The sequence below is a fragment of the Artemia sp. Qi Xiang Cuo genome, chromosome 7 (genome assembly GCF_049724085.1).
Source record: "Artemia sp. Qi Xiang Cuo chromosome 7, ASM4972408v1, whole genome shotgun sequence".
NCBI classification, from domain to species: Eukaryota; Metazoa; Arthropoda; class Branchiopoda; order Anostraca; family Artemiidae; genus Artemia; species Artemia sp. Qi Xiang Cuo.
Window position 1 is genome coordinate 16997844 of NC_142800.1, and position 18917 is coordinate 17016760.

Consider the following 18917-nt stretch of genomic DNA (forward strand, 5'->3'; position numbering starts at 1 on the left):
AAAGAGGGAGTATGAATGAGCTTAGGGTGAAGAAAGAGGTCTTTGACCCCTTGGGGACATCCAGATATGGTTAAAAGATAGAATTGAAGGGACTGCAGCAGGCTTTGGAAAACTAGGGTAGTGTTAAATTTTGGCTTGGGCTGGAAAAGCTTCGGAAGGAATTTTGATCTGTTCTGTCAACTCTAAAGGGTAATTATTCTAATTGTAGGGGTGGGAGAACCACTTGCCACCTGAGAGGGAGGCACTCTTGGGAAGCCACGGTTGATAGCAAGTTCTTTCAACTCCCAACGGCTGGGCCATTTGTAATCCCTTTATTGAGTCTTAGCCCTTCTGAACTAGGGTCCTGGTGAGATACCTTCTCCCATTATCATCCACTACCCGTCCCCTCCGAATCTTCACCCTTTAAACCAGTTCTGTATTCTTACCATGTAGTGGAGTTGACATTTATTCCCCAAAAAACTCTCTTGCGCATTATTTCCATGCTTCAGATTCAGTTGGCATAAACACTTGTTCTTCATTTGATTATCCCACAGGGATGGGGCCCAGAATATGCTCATTTTTGTTTCACTCAGATTTTTAACCCATTTTTCTTTACCCCAATCAGTAATGCAACCCTTTTTTATCTTATGCAACGAGCAATCGCAAATTAAGCCATTGGGCAAGTTTTGCTCTAATTGAAATGTGGATTATTTTTCTCTTTGTTAGAGGTTGAAAAGCTAGTTAAGCCTGTCCGTTCTAACATCTGGTGTAGTCCCACTAGCCAGAACCAAATTCTTTGCTTTCCTCAAAGTAAATTCATGAGAACGAAAAAAAAAAATCCTGATTTAATTGTGCTTCAAGGCTTTGAAAAATAAGTGATAATTTAAAACTCATATGATTTTGTCCTTTTTTATTTCTTTAATATTCTGGTTGGCTGGTGAATATATGCATTCCCCTCAGGCTAGACCCAGATATCAATTGATTATAGTAGTCGGATTATTTTCCACTTGTCTCTTGGATTGCCTTCCTTAAAATCCTAAACCTGGTTCTGATAGCTTCCCATTACCACTGTTGTTCTACAATAGAGTCATGTTTGATAGCATTATAACTGCTGGGAGCAGCAGTACAGACAATGGTCAGAGATGCAGCATTGGAAGACTACTTGGGATTTTGAAGTTCATATTTTGTGTTTTTAGAGGCTGACTAGTATGATGTGTGTGGCATGAAGAATGAAGCGTGTATGAAGTGACTAGTAATAAGTGTGTGGTCAAATATCTGACGGGAAAGGAGCTGCCCCTGACCCTGAATATCAGACCCGTATGAAATTTGTAAATATTTCAAGAGAAAATATGTTGGCTTGATATTAATATTCTATGTGAGTCATCACACGGGCTAATTGAATCATTGCCCATTGATTTATAATTTAGGGATAATACAACTTTAACTTTGGGTTTCTATTGGGCTGATGGGTTAGCTTCGACGCTGGTTGGCAAAAGAGGTGAGTTTACCTCTTGTGTGTATGTAAATTTTTTTAATTGGTTTGTCTCATAAATTTATCTCCATCGTTAGTATGTATATCTAAGATTTAAGCAAGAATCGTATGATTTTAGGTAGGATTTATATAGTTTAGGTAGGATATATATATATATATATATATATATATATATATATATATATATATATATATATATATATATATATATATATATATATATATATATATATATATATATATATATATATATATATATATATATATATACAAATATCAGCATAGAGGTTATTCCAAAACTTATTTCTAGCTTTAAAAAGATTATAAATATCCTTTCCATGATCGTATAAATTGATCTCGATTCTTACGTAAATCTGAAACTTAGTGGTAGGTGCTCTGTACATACAAATTCTGATGAAGAATTCCTTAATAGTCCTGTTTTGGTAGCTTAGCATAATTAAAAAGAAGGTAAAAAGGGTAAATAATACGGCATTTGGACCTTACAGTGTCTACTGGTGGTGTTGATCTCAGTTCCAGTATCCTTCAGCCAGATGGTGCAATGGGGGGTTTGGGGTAAGTCATTTTGTGCTTTCACACACTGTTTCTGTTTACCTTCCCAGATTTCTGCAGGTACCAATTTAGAGCTGGATTAACTCTCTCTGAGCTCACAATATCATGTCACTGACCGCTGTTCTGAAACAAATAACAAGTGACACTGTAACTTGCGCCCCTGTTCTAACGAACAAAGAACTTCAAGCCTAGTATTGTAACCACTCGACTTGAACTATTAAGAATGATACATTCGTTGTCTTCCACGAAACAGTGAGCTGGCAAACAAAATCATACAACTGTTAAGTTGTGTAAAATCTGCACAAATAAAAACACTAAAATATATATTATAATGAATTCAATACCTTTTAAAAATTAAATTAGCTACTCATTTCGATGGTTAGGAAAGAGGAACCGTGTCTAATTTACTCCTAAGCAAAATATGTCCCAGCTTTTCTATTTATTCTCGCAAGTTTATCCAGACTTTCCCTTTTAGTATGGTGCGTTTGCATAAGAAAGCTATGAAATTGGTGGATTGTGTTCAGTTCTACACAACTCACGAATGGCGCACAAGAAGTGACAATACCTGCGCCTTAATCCAGCGAATGAATGCCATTGACAGAGCCATCTTCAATTTTGATTCACGAACCAGTGATTGGGACGAATATTTTTTTACTTATTATTTGGGGATCCGGAAATTCGCTCTTAAGGATGAACTGCACACCCTACCTGCTGCCAAAAGCCGCATGAGACGGTAATTTATGAACCTCACGCTAGTTTTTTTGCCAAACTCCAGGAATTTTCTCTGTTTCATTTTCTCTTACAAGATTTCCCTGGTTAACTAGAAAATTTTACCGAGCCAAACAATTTAACTTAAACAGGACCTAATACAGTAGAAGGTACTCTTAATATTAAGCGGATGCCCCCTCACAAATACCTAATCTGCATTTGAATTAGGTTCAATGGAGTAAACAAATAGTGAGAATAAACACTGAGCGAGTGAACTTGGGATATTTTCCCAATTAGCCGAGAACTTGAGATAAAATGGGGCAGGGCAAAGCCCATCTGTACATAGTTGATTGCCCAATCAAGAAGAACGAACTTTTCTAAGAGTGAACTTGACCCAGGAGCTTTAGTTCCTTTATTACAAACAAACATTTCTTTTCTGTCATTTCATATATCTTAGGATTATATATCATATATCTTAGGATATATATTATATATATATTATATTATATATCATATATATGGATTATATATTATATATCATATATCTTAGGATTATTCATATATATTTAACGAGTCTATTTCGAACTGTGAGATAACAAGATTTATGAGTAGTCAATTATAATGTTTTTTTAATAAACTTTTTAGATCACAATTAGCCAGATTATAGTAATAAATAGTCTGGTTAATATGAATTTTTTGACTTATTTGATAGTGTTTGAACCTTGAGGCTCATAAAATTTGATTTGACATAGCCCTTAAAAATTTACATGGGTAAATCAATTTTTTTGATTTTTTTCGTAGATAGTTCTCGAAATTTTTTTTTTACAGTCACAGTTCAAGCATTGTAAGCTCTATTTAATGGAAAAATTATGACATCCATATGTGGTTCAATGCTGTCCTACAATCTATTTCAATAATTATTGTAAAGAAGATGGGATACATCCTTTGGCTTTAATTTTTTATTAAAAAAGTATGTATACATAATACCAGAATTGAGAGTATTTGTTAATGATTTTCAACAAGCTCCTTAGTCCTGTTTTCTTTATGTAGCTTAACAATGCACATTTTAAGTTTTAATGTTGATCTTTATTCTTCACTGATTGTCTAAACTTGATAATTTCATGAATTTAATTTAAGATTAGGCCTCCCCTCTAACAATCTCAAAAGGTTTCATGTCAATTAATTCATGAAATTGCTTTATACTTTCCATTGAATTTCTAAACTTGAAGAAATCTATGAATTTATGGCAATATTCACCTTCTGAACAACAACAGGAAGTTACCTCTCGGTAAGTAAAGATAAACTGTAGGTTTCAATTATGAAATCTTCTTATGGATATATCATATTTTGGTTCATAGTAATCTAAATTTGGAATTTTTTTGCCAGAATCTTCTAGCCTGTAAATTGAATTTTCTTATTGCATCATTAAAAATATTCAGTTTACAATATCTTTTGTAATCTTAGTATGCAAATTTTAAGTTTTGATATTGCTCTTTACTTTTCAGTAAACTTGAAAAAATCAATGGATTTAATTCAATAATCCCTCTTTTAACAACCTAAGGAAGTCTTGTCTCGATAAGTGCGCTCAAACATATCAGTTACATGAATTTTTTAAAGGATTTATGAATTTTTAAAAGGATTTTTAAAAGGATTTGAATTTTTTAAAGGATTGAATTTTTTAAAGGATTGTTATGTTCATTGTAATCAGAATTCGGAGATTTTATCGTAAAAATCTGCGATCTTCATGTTTTAAGTTGCGTTTTTCTTTCCGCTTAATTTCTAAATTAGAAACAATATTTTGATTTAATTAATCAAAAAACTTTTCAAAAAATTAAGTTTTTCAATGAAAAGTAAAGAACCATATTAAATTCAAGGCCAGTAGAAACTTAAAAAAGTTCAAATTCATAATAACCGGAAATTACTATTAAAAAAATAAATTGAACCCAAAACGAACAAAAATTAAAATTAGCTATCATAGCAAACGTTAAGATAACAGATTCAAAAATAGACCAATAGTGAATAATGAATCGAGTAAAAATTTAATTTAATTTTCAAATCAAACTTAAACGAATAAAAATTACTAGAAACAAGGGTTTTGCTACTGTCACCTTCTCTCTCCCCTAACTGTAAAAGTCTAAAGCCTAGCTTTTGATTTGGGCTTTACTGAAAAAGAACTATGTTACCAATATTTTTGTTTATATTTTACAATACTAAAAACTGTATACATTTTGAGCAGTGTATTTTATTTTTCAGAAGATCATCGACAAATAAAAAATAAATAACTATAACAGCAGAGATGACTGGAACGAACTAGTGAAAATAAATTTAATATTTCATATATAATGATATTAACTCAATAACTTAAGATTTTTTTTTTCTCACTTTAATTTCTATTTTCTAAGTAATAAATGTAAACAAATATGTATATATTATAACTATTTTCTAGTGAAGTGCAATTAGCGCGATAGAATTTAAATTTTTTACGGCTTGGTGATGGGCAAGATGACAATAGCCAAAATCGTTTTAGGTTTCATTAATTCTTAAATAGTAATTCCTGGCCGTTTTGAGTTTGAACTACTATAGAAATTTATTTCTGCTGGTCTTAAGTTTAATATGGCTCGTTATGTTTTTGAAAACTTCTTTTTATGGAAAATATTTCTTAAGTAATATTTCTTAAGTAATAGAAAAGGGAGACTTTTACCATCTCAAGAAAGCTCAAGAGCATAAGGAGGTTCTCTAAAAACAAGATCCAGTATGTTTGAAAGCAAAATAAAAGATTCAGAAAAAGATTCTCCATACCGAAATTCTTCCCATTCTTCGAGGAATCATACAAAAAGGTTCGTATAAAAGGAAAAGAATATAAGAACCTTCATCATCGTTCCAGAAAAGGTACATTATGTCAATTTACGCCAAATCTCATTATTAGTAGTTTCTATAAGAATTTTTGCCTGATATTTGTAATAAATATTCTTTTCCTATTAATTTCGTTTTAGATCGTCGATAAATCTAGAATAGGGGGGATTAACTGCTACAGGGTTTTAGGGGCACTAAATAGCGTTTTCGGGGAGTTTCGCTCTAAGCAAGGTATACCTATCCTAGATTTTTCACCAGCTTTTCAGCGTTTACTCCTTACGTGCACAATAAACTTTGTTTTAAGGAGCACTAAATTTTATTTTTGGGGGTTCTTAAAACAATATCTTTTTACATTTCAAAAACTCGCTAGTAGAAGTCGTTCCGGTTTTTCGAAACTGAAGTCAACTTTATCCTTTTTCTTAAAGTATTTGCTTTAAGGGGGGATGTTCACTTAAAAATCCTTTACACCATGTGGAAAGACCATATCGAAAAGAGGGGGGATAAGGGGGTTTGAAACTAGCCTCCCCGAAATGTTTGTTTGACTCGTAAAAAGGTAACGAAAATGAATGTAAACAAATTTTTGATGTGTTTTTTAAAGCTATTTTTGTACCCCCCATGAAAAATCCTTTTTGTAACCCCCCCCCCCCCAACACGGTGTGCCTATCCTACATTACCTACCAGCTTTTCAGAGGGCTACTTTCTACATTATGCACCAAGACTTATGCACCTAGTTTTAAGGGGGCTATGCCGCTACAGCTCATTTTCAGGGTTTTACTCACTCAGAATAGTTTACCTACCCTAATAGTGCGAAAACACCTTTTCTTGGGGTTACTCCCAGCATGAAGTAGACACTCTTTTAACTCCAAACCTTACTCTTTTGGCTTTACGTATATTCTTGCACAAAGTAAGAATATTCCAAAACCTCTATTTTATAAATTTCAAACGACTTCTGTTTTCTTTATATTTCTCCTAACATAACCATTTAACCCTTCCTAACCATTTATATTTTAAATCTTTTAGTTTTCTTAAGACTTTACAGTTTGGCCTGCTATTTGTATGCTGGAACAAAATTTTCATTAATTTTTAACAAATACATCCTTTTAAAAATCTGGACACAAATAGTAATGTTTAATTTAGTTTCATACCTCCTCTAGTTGACCTGCAATAGAAAACTTGATACCATTCGCAAAAAAATCTGTTTATTTTCTTTAACAGCTTGGATACACATACGCTATTTTGATTTGGTTAAATTTTAAGTGCAGAAGTGGCCCCGAAAGTCAGAACATAATACCCTGAGTCGTTCTTGGGATACTGCTGAGGCGCCTTATTGGGAATTAGCATTACCAAATTGCACTTTGATTTAATCTTAAGGCAACATTTAGTTTCTAAACATAATGGGCAAATGGGAGGGTGAGTGTGGGAGGGCGACTAGTTGCCCTCAAATCCCTTTCGACCATTGAAAAGGGCATTAGCCCTTTCTATTTTCAATCGAATGAGCCCTTCTTGAAGTTCCCACGACAACTCCCTCGATACGAAGTGTCCTGTTCTAAAAAAAACTACAAAAAAATAATACATTATATCCAAATCGATCTTTACTATAAACCTGTCAAGCCTTTCAATCAGTTTCTACTATTAAAAAGGGCACTCGGTCTTTCAATTTCCAATCGAATGAACCCTTTTTGAAACGACAACGCTTTCTATAAACACCTTATATGCGCCCACGGCATAAATTACAACCCTTACCCTAAGGGATGTTAGGGTGGTTGTCATCCTCTAAGACCTAATTTCCAGAATTTTCTACTACGTTGAAAAAAATGGCTATATGAAAATTTTTATTGGATGTGTATGGAGGAATGGTGGGCGTGAGAGGGGGGCTAGTTACCCTCCAATGACTTTCGACTATTAAAAAGGGCACTAGTCCTCAGTAGATACCTATCTAAAGGTCCCACAACTCACCCCTGCTGACATCTACAATTTAGTCTAACGTTGACAGTACATAATTTATGGTTTTTCCCACTGAGAATGAAAAAACAGGATTTTTCTCACATTGATGGATGTTTCTTGGATGGTTATGTGTGTTGGTCAATTTATTTGTTGTTTTTCATGGATGTCAACATAAATTTATGTCTGTTTTTATGGTTTTTGTCAGTGAGAATGAAAAAACAGGATTTTTCTCACTTTGATGGATGTTTCTTGGATGGTTATAAGTGTTGGTAAATTTATTTATTGTTTTTCATGGATTTCAACAGCAATTTATGTCTGTTTTATGGTTTTTGTCAGTGAGAATGAAAAAACAGGATTTTTCTCACTTTGATGGATGTTTCAAGGCCGATTTATTTGTTGTTGTTGTTATTGTTCGTCCAGTTTAGAATGCTAGGGCTAACGACTCATGATCAGTCTAGAGTCAGCAGTCAGAGTAAAAGGATTGAAAAATGAATAAATTTGAGAAAGAGAGTATTATATGAAACCTAGTGTTTATGGAAAAACATTTGATTTTGGATGACCATTTTCTCGAGCTATCTCTTCAACATAGGATATTGTCTCGGGGAACACTTGAAAATATAATGAGAACTGTTTCTCCCCCATTGGACTATTGTATGAAACTTTTAAGATGTGACTCAAGTGCTTATACTCAATTTATTGATATATTAATTGGAACAAAGCAGAATAATACCGTGGATATACTTTTGAAAACATTCCCAATGGATTCAATGTAAATGGCTCCTCCTTCGAAAGAGGTAACGTCACAGAGTTACTCCTCTCCCCATTCCCCTCACTGAATTTATCGAACGAGGATCAGTTTCGTTTTAGCTGTGAGAGAGTTGACATCGGAAACCAAAAAATGTTCTATACATGTCCACTGTGCATGTACATTCTTGGCAGTTGGACTCAATGTGAGAATTGTACAATTATTGATGACTATAGTGAAAAGTGTAAATTATTTAATCCATGTAAATTACATAGAGGCTATGCAGTACAAATTAAAGGATGTAATTCATGTCTTGAAGAGATTTGTGACTCACCCTAGAGGGCACCTGTACTCCAATTGTCACTATGATAAATTTGATCAGTGGGAGAATAATTACCCCGCTATGATTGGAAAATACCCCGAACTTGATTTTGGTTTATTTCTACGAGATTAGTATCATCGTGTATTTCAATTATTATGGGCGGAGGAGCCATGTCTATGAGTCAACTTTTGGAGTAACAAGACAATTTGGTTTCTACGTCATCGTTGTGACGACACTGCCTATTATGACTATAATCCAAGTGATTTTTATTTGGCAGTTACCGAAGGTGATTCACCATTTGAAAACACTCTATGTGATATTGCTTCAAATAGACAGATTGAAACTCGTGAATTTCATAATATGAATACGTTCTATTGTCGAAACAGTTAGAGACATTTTAAAAGATGATTTTAGAAGAGGTTTTAGAAGAGTATTTGAGGGTGAAACTCTGTGGTCGTTATAATACACAAGTTTTATTTGAACAGTGTCGTGAGGTCCTCTACCCCATTCCCAAAGGGCTCCACTCCCCCTATCCCAACCCCGAAGGAAGCCCACGGTCCTCAAAGGTCCCCCGGTGCCCAAGGGCACCGGCGTCCCAAAGGCCCCTGAGCCCCCATTTTTTAATGCTTTTTTAAGGCTTTATTATATCGTTTCAGAACAAGTTATTTTCTTAATGTCCATCCTAAACCCATTTTACATGTTGAAGTACCCATCCTTTTCACCCACAACTTTACTATACTTCTTTTTTGAATGCTCCAACACCAAGCAATACTTTTCAAAGGCATTTCAGAACCAGTTCTTTTCATAATGTCCCTCCTAAACCCATTTTACACATTAAAGCACCCAACTCTTTAACACACAACTTTAATTTAAAGCTGTTTTGAATGTTCCTGCACACAGCAATTCATTTCAAATGTCATTTCAGAAAAATTTCTTTTTTTAATATTCGCCCTAAACCAATTTTACAAGTTGAAGTACCCATCATTTTCACACAAAACTTTAGTTTATAATTTTTTATGTGTGTGTAAGTTTGTTTTGTATGTGTTTCTGTTTTCTTGTGGGTGTAAGTTTTTTTTTGTGTGTGTGTAATTTTTTGTGTGTTTGTTTTTTTTTTTGTGTTTGTTTTTTTTTGTTTGTATTTTATTTTTTGTGTGTGTTTTAGTTTTTGTGTTTGTGTAAGTTTTTGTTTTTTTGTGTTTTTTTTTGTTTTTGTAAGTTTTTTTTTGTGTGTAAGTTTTTGTGTGTGTGTGTAAGTTTTTGTGTGTGTGTGTGTGAGTTTTTGTGTGTGTGCCCATATCAATTCTATTTTCCTAAAATAATATAAAAATTTCCACTTCAATTCAGATTTTTCTCAAAGAGATGAAAAAATTTAAAATACTGTTCTAAATTTTTCATAGAAGATAGAAAAGTTCAAGTTCTTTTCTGAACTTTACCAAAGAACATAATTCAATTATAATTTCTCCAGAGAAAATAAAAAGCTTCCACTTCAGTTTTAAGTTTACGAAGACATGAATAATTTAAAGTTCACTTGTAAATTTTTCTATAGAAGATAGGAAAAGTTATACTATGATTCTGATTATTTTCCATGAAGATAAAAAGTTTCACTTTAATTCTAAATTTTCTTAAATTCAATTCCAACCTATCTTAAAGAGATGAAAAAATTTAAAATTCTGTTCCAAATATTTTCCTGGAAGAAGAAAAGTTAAACTTCGATTCTGAATTTTCTCAATGAAAATGAAATAATTTATTGATCAATTCTATTTTCCTAAAATAATATAAAAAGTTTAAACTTCAGTTCAGATTTTTCTCAAAGAGATGAAAAAATTTAAAATACTGTTCCAAATTTTTCATGGAAGATAGAAAAGTTCAAGTTCTCTTCTGAATTTTACCAAAGAACACAATTCAATTCTAATTTCTCCAGAGAAAATAAAAAGCTTCCACAGATTATATTCCATGAGGATAAAGAGTTTCACTTTAATTCTAAATTTTCTTAAATTCAATTCCAACCTGTCTCAAAGAGAGGAAAAAATTTAAACTTCTGTTCCAAATATCTTCCAGGAAGAAGAAAAGTTCAACTTCGATTCTGAATTTTCTCAATGAAAATGAAACAACTTATTGATCAATTCTATTTTCCTAAAATAATATAAAATTTCCCACTACAATTCAAATTTTTCTCAAAGAGATGAAAAAATTTAAAATACTGTTCTAAATTTTCCTAACAAGATAGAAAATTTCAAGTTCTCTTCTGAATTTTACCAAAGAACATAATTCAATTATAATTTCTCCAGAGAAAATAAAAAGCTTCCAATTCAGTTTTAAGTTGACCAGGACATAAAAAATTTAAAGTTCAGTTCTAGATTTTTTCTTAGAAGATAGGAAAAGTTATACTATGATTGTGATTATTTTCTGTGAAGATGAAAAGTTTCACTTTAATTCTAAATTTTCTTAAATTCAGCTCCGACTTTTCACATAGAGATGAAAAAATTTAAAGTTCTGTTCTAAATTTTTCATTGAAGATAGGAAAATACCCCAACCCGAAAGGGCTTCAACCCCCCTACCCCAAACCCGAACGAATCCCCCGGGCCTCAAAGGTCTCCCGGTGCCCCAAAGGGCCCTCGGTGTCCCAAAGGCCCCTTAACCCCCATTTTTCAATACTTTTTTAAGGCTTTATTATATCTTTTCAGAACAAGTTATTTTCTTAATGTCCATCCTAAACCCATTTTAGTAGTTGATGTACCCATCATTTTCATCCACAACTTTACTATACTGCATTTTTGAAGGATCCGACACCAAGCAATACTTTTCAAAGGCATTTCAGAACCAGTTCTTTTCTTAATGTCCCTCCTAAACCCATTTTACAAATTGAAGTACCCATCTTTTTCATCCAAAACTTTACTATACTGCATTTTTGAAGGCTCCGACACCAAGCAATACTTTTCAAAGGGCATTTCAGAACAATTTATTTTCTTAATGTCCTTCCTAAACCCATTTTACAAGTTGAAGTACCCATCCTTTTCACAAACAACTTTCACAAAGTTTTTTGTGTGTGTGTAAGTTTTTTGTTTATTTGTTTTAGTTTTTGTGTGTGTGTTTGTTTTTGTGTGTGTGTGTGTGTAAGTTTTTGTGTGTGTGTAAGTATTTGTGTGTGTTTAATTTTTTTTTCTTTTTGGAGTTTTTGTGTGTGTGTGTAAGTTTGTGTTTGTTTGTAAGTTTTTATGCGTGAAAGTTTCTGTGAGTGTGTGTGTGTAAGTTTTTGTGTGTGTGTAAGTTAATGTGTGTCTGTGTAAGTTTTTGTGTGTGTATAAGTTTTTTTTTGTCTGGTGTAATCTTGTGTGTGTGTGTAAGTTTTTGTTTGTTTGGCTATTTGTGTGTGTGTGTAAGTTTTTGAGTGTGTGTAAGTTTTTGTGTGTGTGTGTAATTTGTTATGTGTTTCTAAGTTTTTATGTGTGTGTGTAAGTTTTTATTTTCACTTAAGTAATTTTGTTTTTTTATGTTTTTTTGTGTATGTTTAAATTTTTATGTGTGTTTGTAAGTTTATGTGTGTGTGTAAGTTTTTTTTGTGTGTTTAATTTTTTTTGTGTGTGTAAGTTTTTGTGTGTGTGTAATTAGTTTAGGTTAGGCTAGATTAAGTTAGGTTAGGTTAAGTTAGGTTAGGTTAGGTTAGCCTAAGTACGCGCACGTACGTAAGCTAGCCTATCCTAACCTAACTTAACCTAAACTAGCTTAATCTAGCCTAACCTAACCTAATTTCACACAAACAAAAACTTACACACACAAAAAACTTACACACACACAAAAAAACTAACCAACACAAAAATTTAAATACACACACAAAATAACACACAAATAAAAACTTACACTCACACAAAAACTTAAACACACACACACAAAAAACTAAAAAATACAAAAAAAGTTACACACACACAAAAACTTACACACACACACACACACAAAAAATCTTAGAGGCACACAAAAAATAACACACAAACAAAAGCTTACACACACACAAAAAAAACTTAAAAACACAAAAAAACTTACACACACAAAAAAAAACATAAAAAATTATAGAAAATTACACACACACACACACAAAAACTATCAAAAATAAACACAAAAACACACACACACAGAATCTTACACACACACAAAAACTTACACATACACACACAGAAACTTACACACACATTAAATCTTACACACACACAAGAACTTACACATACACAAAAACTTACACACACACAAACTTACACACATACAAAAACTTACACATGAAAAAAAAACTTATAAAGTAAAGTTGTGTGTGAAAAGGATTGGTACTTCAACTTGTAAAATGGGTTTAGGAAGAACATTAAGAAAAGAAATTGTTCTGAAATGCCCTTTGAAAAGTATTGCTTGGTGTTGGAGCATTCAAAATTGCTGTAAAGTAAAGTTGTGTGTGAAAAGGATGGGTACTTCAACTTGTAAAATGGGTTTAGGATGGACATTAAGAAAATAACTTGTTCTGAAAAGATATAATAAAGCCTTAAAAAAGTATTAAAAAATGGGGGCTCAGGGGCCTTTGGGACGCCTGGGGCCCTTTGGGGGGCGGGGGGACCTTTGAGGACCGGGGTCTTCCTTCGGGGTTGGGGTAGGGGGATCGGAGCCCTTTGGGGTTGGGGTACTTTCCTATCTTCAATGAAAAATTTGGAACAGAACTTTAAATTTTTTCATCTCTATGTGACAAGTCGGAACTGAATTTAAGAAAATTTAGAATTAAAGTGAAATTTTTCATCTTCACTGAAAATAATCACAATCATAAAATAACTTTTCCTATCTTCTATGGAAAAATTTAGAACTGAACTTTAAATTTTTTATGTCTTGGTCAACTTAAAACTAAAGTGGAAGCTTTTTATTTTCTCTGGAGAAATTAGAATTGAATTATGTTCTTTGGTAAAATTCAGAAGAGAACTTGAACTTTTCTATCTTCTACGAAAAATTTGGAACAGTATTTATACTTTTTTCATCTCTTTGAGATAAATCTGAATTGAAGTGGAAACTTTTTATATTATTTTGGGAAAATAGAATTGATCAATAACTTATTTCATTTTCATTGAGAAAATTCAGATTCGAAGTTGAACTTTTCTTCTTCCGGGAAAATATTTGGAACAGAACTTTAAATTTTTTAATCTCTTTGAGAAAGGTCGGAATTGAATTTAAGAAAATTTAGAATTAAAGTGAAACTTTTTATCTTCATGGAAAATAATCACTATCATAGTATAAATTTTCCTATCTTCTACAGAAAAATTTAGAAGTGAACTTTAAATTTTTCAAGTCTTGGTGAACTTAAAACTGAAGTGGAAGCTTTTTATTTTCTCTGGAGAAATTAGAATTGAATTATGTTCTTTTCTAAAATTCAGAAGAGAACTTGAACTTTTTTATCTTTAATGAAAAATTTAGAAAAATATTTTAAATATTTTCATCTCTTTGAGAAAAATCTGAATTGAAGTTAAAAATTTTACATTATTTTATGAAAATGGAATTGATGTTGGTACACATACACACACTCACACACACACACAAGATTATATACACACACAAAAACTTACACACACACAAAAACATACACACACAAAAGCACATACACACACACAAAAACTTAACTTCACACACAACTTACACACACATAACGAAATACAAACAAACACAAAAACTTACACAAACACAAAAAAACTAACACACACAAAAAAACTTACGCACACACACACACAGAAACTAACACACACATAAAAACTTACACTCATAAAAAAAATTACACACACACAACAACTTAAAAACACATAAAACTTAAAATCACACAAAAACTTACACACACACACACACAAAAACTTACACACACACAAAAACTTACACATACAAAAAAAACTTGTACACACACAACAAACTTATAAAGTAAAGTTTTAGGTGAAAAGGATGGGTACTTCAACTTGTAAAATGGGTTTAGGAAGGACATTAAGAAAAGAACTTGTTCTGAAATCCCCTTTGAAAATTATTGCTTGGTGTTGGAGCGCTTAAAAAGCTGTAAAGTAAAGTTGTGTGCGAAAAGGATGGGTACTTCAACCCGTAAAATGGGGTTAGGAGGGACATTATGAAAAGAAATGGTTCTGAAATGCCTTTGAAAAGTATTGCTTGGTGTTGGAGCATTCAAAAAGTTGTAAAGTAAAGTTGTGGGTGAAAAGGATGGGTACTTCAACTTGTAAAATGGGTTTAGGATGGACATAAAGAAAATAACTTGTTCTGAAAAGATAAAATAAAGCCTTAAAAAAGTATTAAAAAATGGGGGCTCAGGGGCCTTTGGGAAGCCAGTGGTCCTTGTGGGTGCGGGGGGACCTTTGAGGACCAGGGGTTTCCTTGGGGGGGGGGGTAGGGGGATCAGAGCCCTTTGGGGCTGCGGTAGAGGACCTCACGACATTTTTCAAATGGAACTTGTGTATTATAACGACCACAGAGTTTCACCCTCAAATCCTCTTCTAAAACCTTATCTAAAATCATCTTTTAAAATGTCTCTAACAGTTTCGACAATAGAACGCATTCATATTATGAAATTCACGAGTTTCAATCTGTCTATTTGAAGCAATATCACATAGAGTGTTTTCAAGTGGTGAATCGCATTCGGTAACTGCCAAATAAAAATCACTTGGTTTATAGTCATAATAGGCAGTGTCGTCAAAACGATGACGTAGAAACGAAATTGTCTTGTTACCTCAACAGTTGAATCGTAGACCTGGCTCCTCATAGAGAATAATAACCTGCCTCCTCCAGAATAATTTAAATCCACGACGATACCAATCTCGTAGAAATAAACTAAAATCACGCTTGGTATTCTTTCCAATCATAGCTGGGTAAGTATTCTCCCACTGATCACATTTATCATAGTGACAATTGGAGCACAGATGCCCTCTAGGGAGAGAGTCACAAATCTCCTCAAGGCATGAATTACAGCCTTTAATTTGTACTGCATAGCCTCTATGTAATTTACAAGGATTACATAACTTACACTTTTCACTATAGTCATCAATAATTGTACAATTCTCACATTGAGTCCAACTGCCAAGAGTGTACATGCACAGTGGACATGTATAGAACATTTTTTGGTTTCCGATGTCAAATCTCTCACAGCCAAAACGAAACCGATCCTCTTTCAATAAATTCATTAAGGGGAATAGAGAGAAGAGTAGCTCTGTGGCATTATCTCTCTAGAAGGAGGAGCCATTTACATTGAATCCATTGGCAATGTTTTCAAAAGTGTATCCACGATATGATTCTGCTTTGTTCCAATTAATATATCAGTACAATGAGTATAAGCACTTGAGTCACATCTTAAAAGTTTCATACAATAGTCCTATGGGGGAGAATCAGTTTTCATTATATTGTCAAGTGTTCCCCGAGAGAATATCCTGCGTTGAAGAGATAACTCGAGAAAATCGTCATCCAAAATCAAATGTTTTTCCATAAACACTAGATTTGATCTAATTCTCTCTTTCTCAAACTTATTCATTTTTCAATCCTTTCACTCTGACTGCTGACTCTAGACTGACCATGAGTCGTTAGCCCTAGCATTCTAACCTGGACGAACAATAACAACAACAACAAATAAATTGACCTTGAAACATCCATCAAAGTGAGAAAAATCCTTCTTTTTCATTCTCAATGATATAAACCATAAAACAGACATAAATTGCTGTTGACATTCAAGAAAAACAACAAATAAATTAACCGACTCTCATAACCATCCAAGAAACATCCATCAAAGTGAGAAAAGTCCTGTTTTTTCATTCTCACTGACAAAAAAAAATAAAAACAGACATAAATTGATGTTGACATCCATGAAAAACAACAAATAAATTGACCAATACACATAACCATCCAAGAAACATCCATCAATGTGAGAAAAATCCTCTTTTTTCATTCTCAGTGAGAAAAACCATAAATTATGTACTGTCAACGTTAGACTAAATTGTAGATGGCATTGGGGGTGAGTTGTGGGACCTTTAGATATGTATGTACTATTGTGTGTCCAATAAGGGACATAGAGTTTTGAATGGACGATATTTTAAGAAGAATGACAATTTAAGAAGATATAGAAAAAGTACTAAAAATTGTTTCAATTTATTTAGAAGGAGCACATGTCTTTAGGTTTTCCTGTATTCCTTGATTTTTTTAAATCCCAAGTTGACCAATATTCTTTGAAGGATTGGAGAAACTGGCGCATTCTCTGCCCAAAAAATGACCTAGAATTTTGAAAGTTGGATTTTCTAAAAAGAATGAGAATAAAAGAAATTATAGCAAGAACTTAATGTATGATCTTGTCAAAACAGTGTATCAGCTATATGTTTGAAACAGCTTGGAGTATTAAGTTGTAACTCAAAGGACTTATTTTAGTAAATATAGAACTAATCAAAAAGAAAATACTTGCATACTACTACTACTACTGTCAAAGAATGTATCCACAAATGCCCAGGAACTGCTTACAGAAGTAAGTTGAATATTTCAGTGCGTTGAGGGAGATATTAAAAAAAGTAAAGAAAAAAAACTGTGTTATTTGCACACTGTTACTAATGCTACTGCTGCAGCTGCTACTACTACTACTACTACTATAACTGTTGATACTTCTGGAGATAAGGGCATTGAGGTGAAGCCTTTAGAGAATAATTAGGGGGATATTGAACTAAATAAATTCACAGTTTGAGCCTGCAGATTGTCTAAGGGTTTACAAGTACTATCTCAGGAACAACTTAAATTATCACGTTATTAAGTTATTATAACTGCTTAGATTATTAAATTATTTAGCAATTTCATTTCGTTTTGAGGTTTATTTATTAATTGATGGTTATTTGTTGTAGTTTTACGTTTGTAAAATTATATGACTTTATTTCTGCTTATTATTTTAGCTCTAAAATATAGGTTTAACGTAATTCTTAACTTTTCTTTGAAAAAATTATTTTATGGAAAGAAATTATTTTTAATTAATACTTAAATAAACTGGCATACAATATTGCAATTTCTCCAATAAAACTGCCAAACGTACAATTAAAAAAAGAAATAAATAATAACAAACGTAAGGAATTAAAGGTCCTAAAAAAGAGAAAAATAAGTAAAGGGATCATTAGACTTTATGCATTCTAACGTTTCACAAATCATCTTCTTGGGGTTGGTATTTAATGGCAATGAAATGTCGAAAATGGAATAATCATTAAAACGGTATTAAAACGAGTTTGTGGTGCAAAATACTTTAGAAACTTTATGGATTCTAAACAATTATCCTTTATCGTTCATGGACGGTAAAAATAAAACTTTTCTTTGAGGTTGAAAATGATTATAACCTTAAACAAGAAAACAAAATCATGAAATCAATTATTTGGGTTTAAAAGTTCGATTACAAAATAATTAACTTTTATTCCATTTTAATTGAAACTTTTCAGTTCACTTGTTTGCAAAGAATTTCATTTTAATTTAGAATAAATGACCGCTGTTACTGCTTCCTTACCAAATCTTACTTATTAAGAATTATTTGGTTTTTAGATTGTTGCTAGCCCAATTTACCTTCAGACTAGCTTTGGCAGTTCTCATTGCACGGACTCTGCTAAGAAAATCGGAGACAGCTCGTACAATGTAGCAAATGTTTGGATCAACGGTGGCAAGATGTTTTGTTTCATTTACAAGTCGACTTTTTTGAATATATACTTTGAAATAAATGTACTAAATTTACTATTTAGTGTGAAAATAATCCTTTGTTTGGTATATTTTGATTTTTGCATATAGAGTTTTTTTTTATTTTTATCAGTATAATTTCTCTTCTTTTTTAGTGATTTTTTTGCAAAAATTTGTCTCAGATATCTGTGTATATTTATGAGAAATATTCTAACGCTATAGTTTGTACTTACTGTAAAACTGATTAATTTTTTGTATATTTCTTTACTCTCACATAGGTCATTTTTTTTGGCGATTTCTTCTTTTTTCAGCACTTTAATTCTCTGTATTTTTAAATGTCGTTTATGCCTCAGTTGGTCCAGAATTGTCCCTATGTAAAAGAAAGTTTGTCTCTAAGCAAAAACCTAAGACAAATTTCAGTATTACTTGTGGATAAATTCAAATTGTGCATGACTACAGAGCCAATTACGCATCATCTGAGCAATCTAACAAGTATGCTAGCTCAAACATGGAAAAGTAAATTTTATAACCAACAAACCAGAATGAAGTTGTAAAGCAATTTTTTTTTGAAATTAGGAACAGTGGTTGTGTGTTGGCTACCGACAGCTATGTGTCGG

General features: G+C 32.5%; 1 protein-coding gene across 2 annotated transcripts in view; it reads left to right on the forward strand.

Annotated features, from left to right (window-relative positions):
- Positions 1–18570, forward strand: part of LOC148950013 (putative fatty acyl-CoA reductase CG5065) — a 154353-nt gene extending 135783 nt beyond the window's left edge. The window contains exons 7-8 of one of the 2 annotated variants that reach the window (XM_089092073.1): positions 2517–2774; positions 18172–18536. In XM_089092073.1, the coding sequence (XP_088948199.1) occupies positions 2517–2774; positions 18172–18265 (352 nt within the window). In that variant the 3' untranslated portion in view covers positions 18266–18536. Of the gene's footprint in view, positions 1–2516; positions 2775–18171 lie in introns of both variants that reach the window. The other variant, XM_089092074.1, reaches the window with a different exon arrangement.
- The last annotated feature ends 347 nt before the right edge of the window (positions 18571–18917 follow it).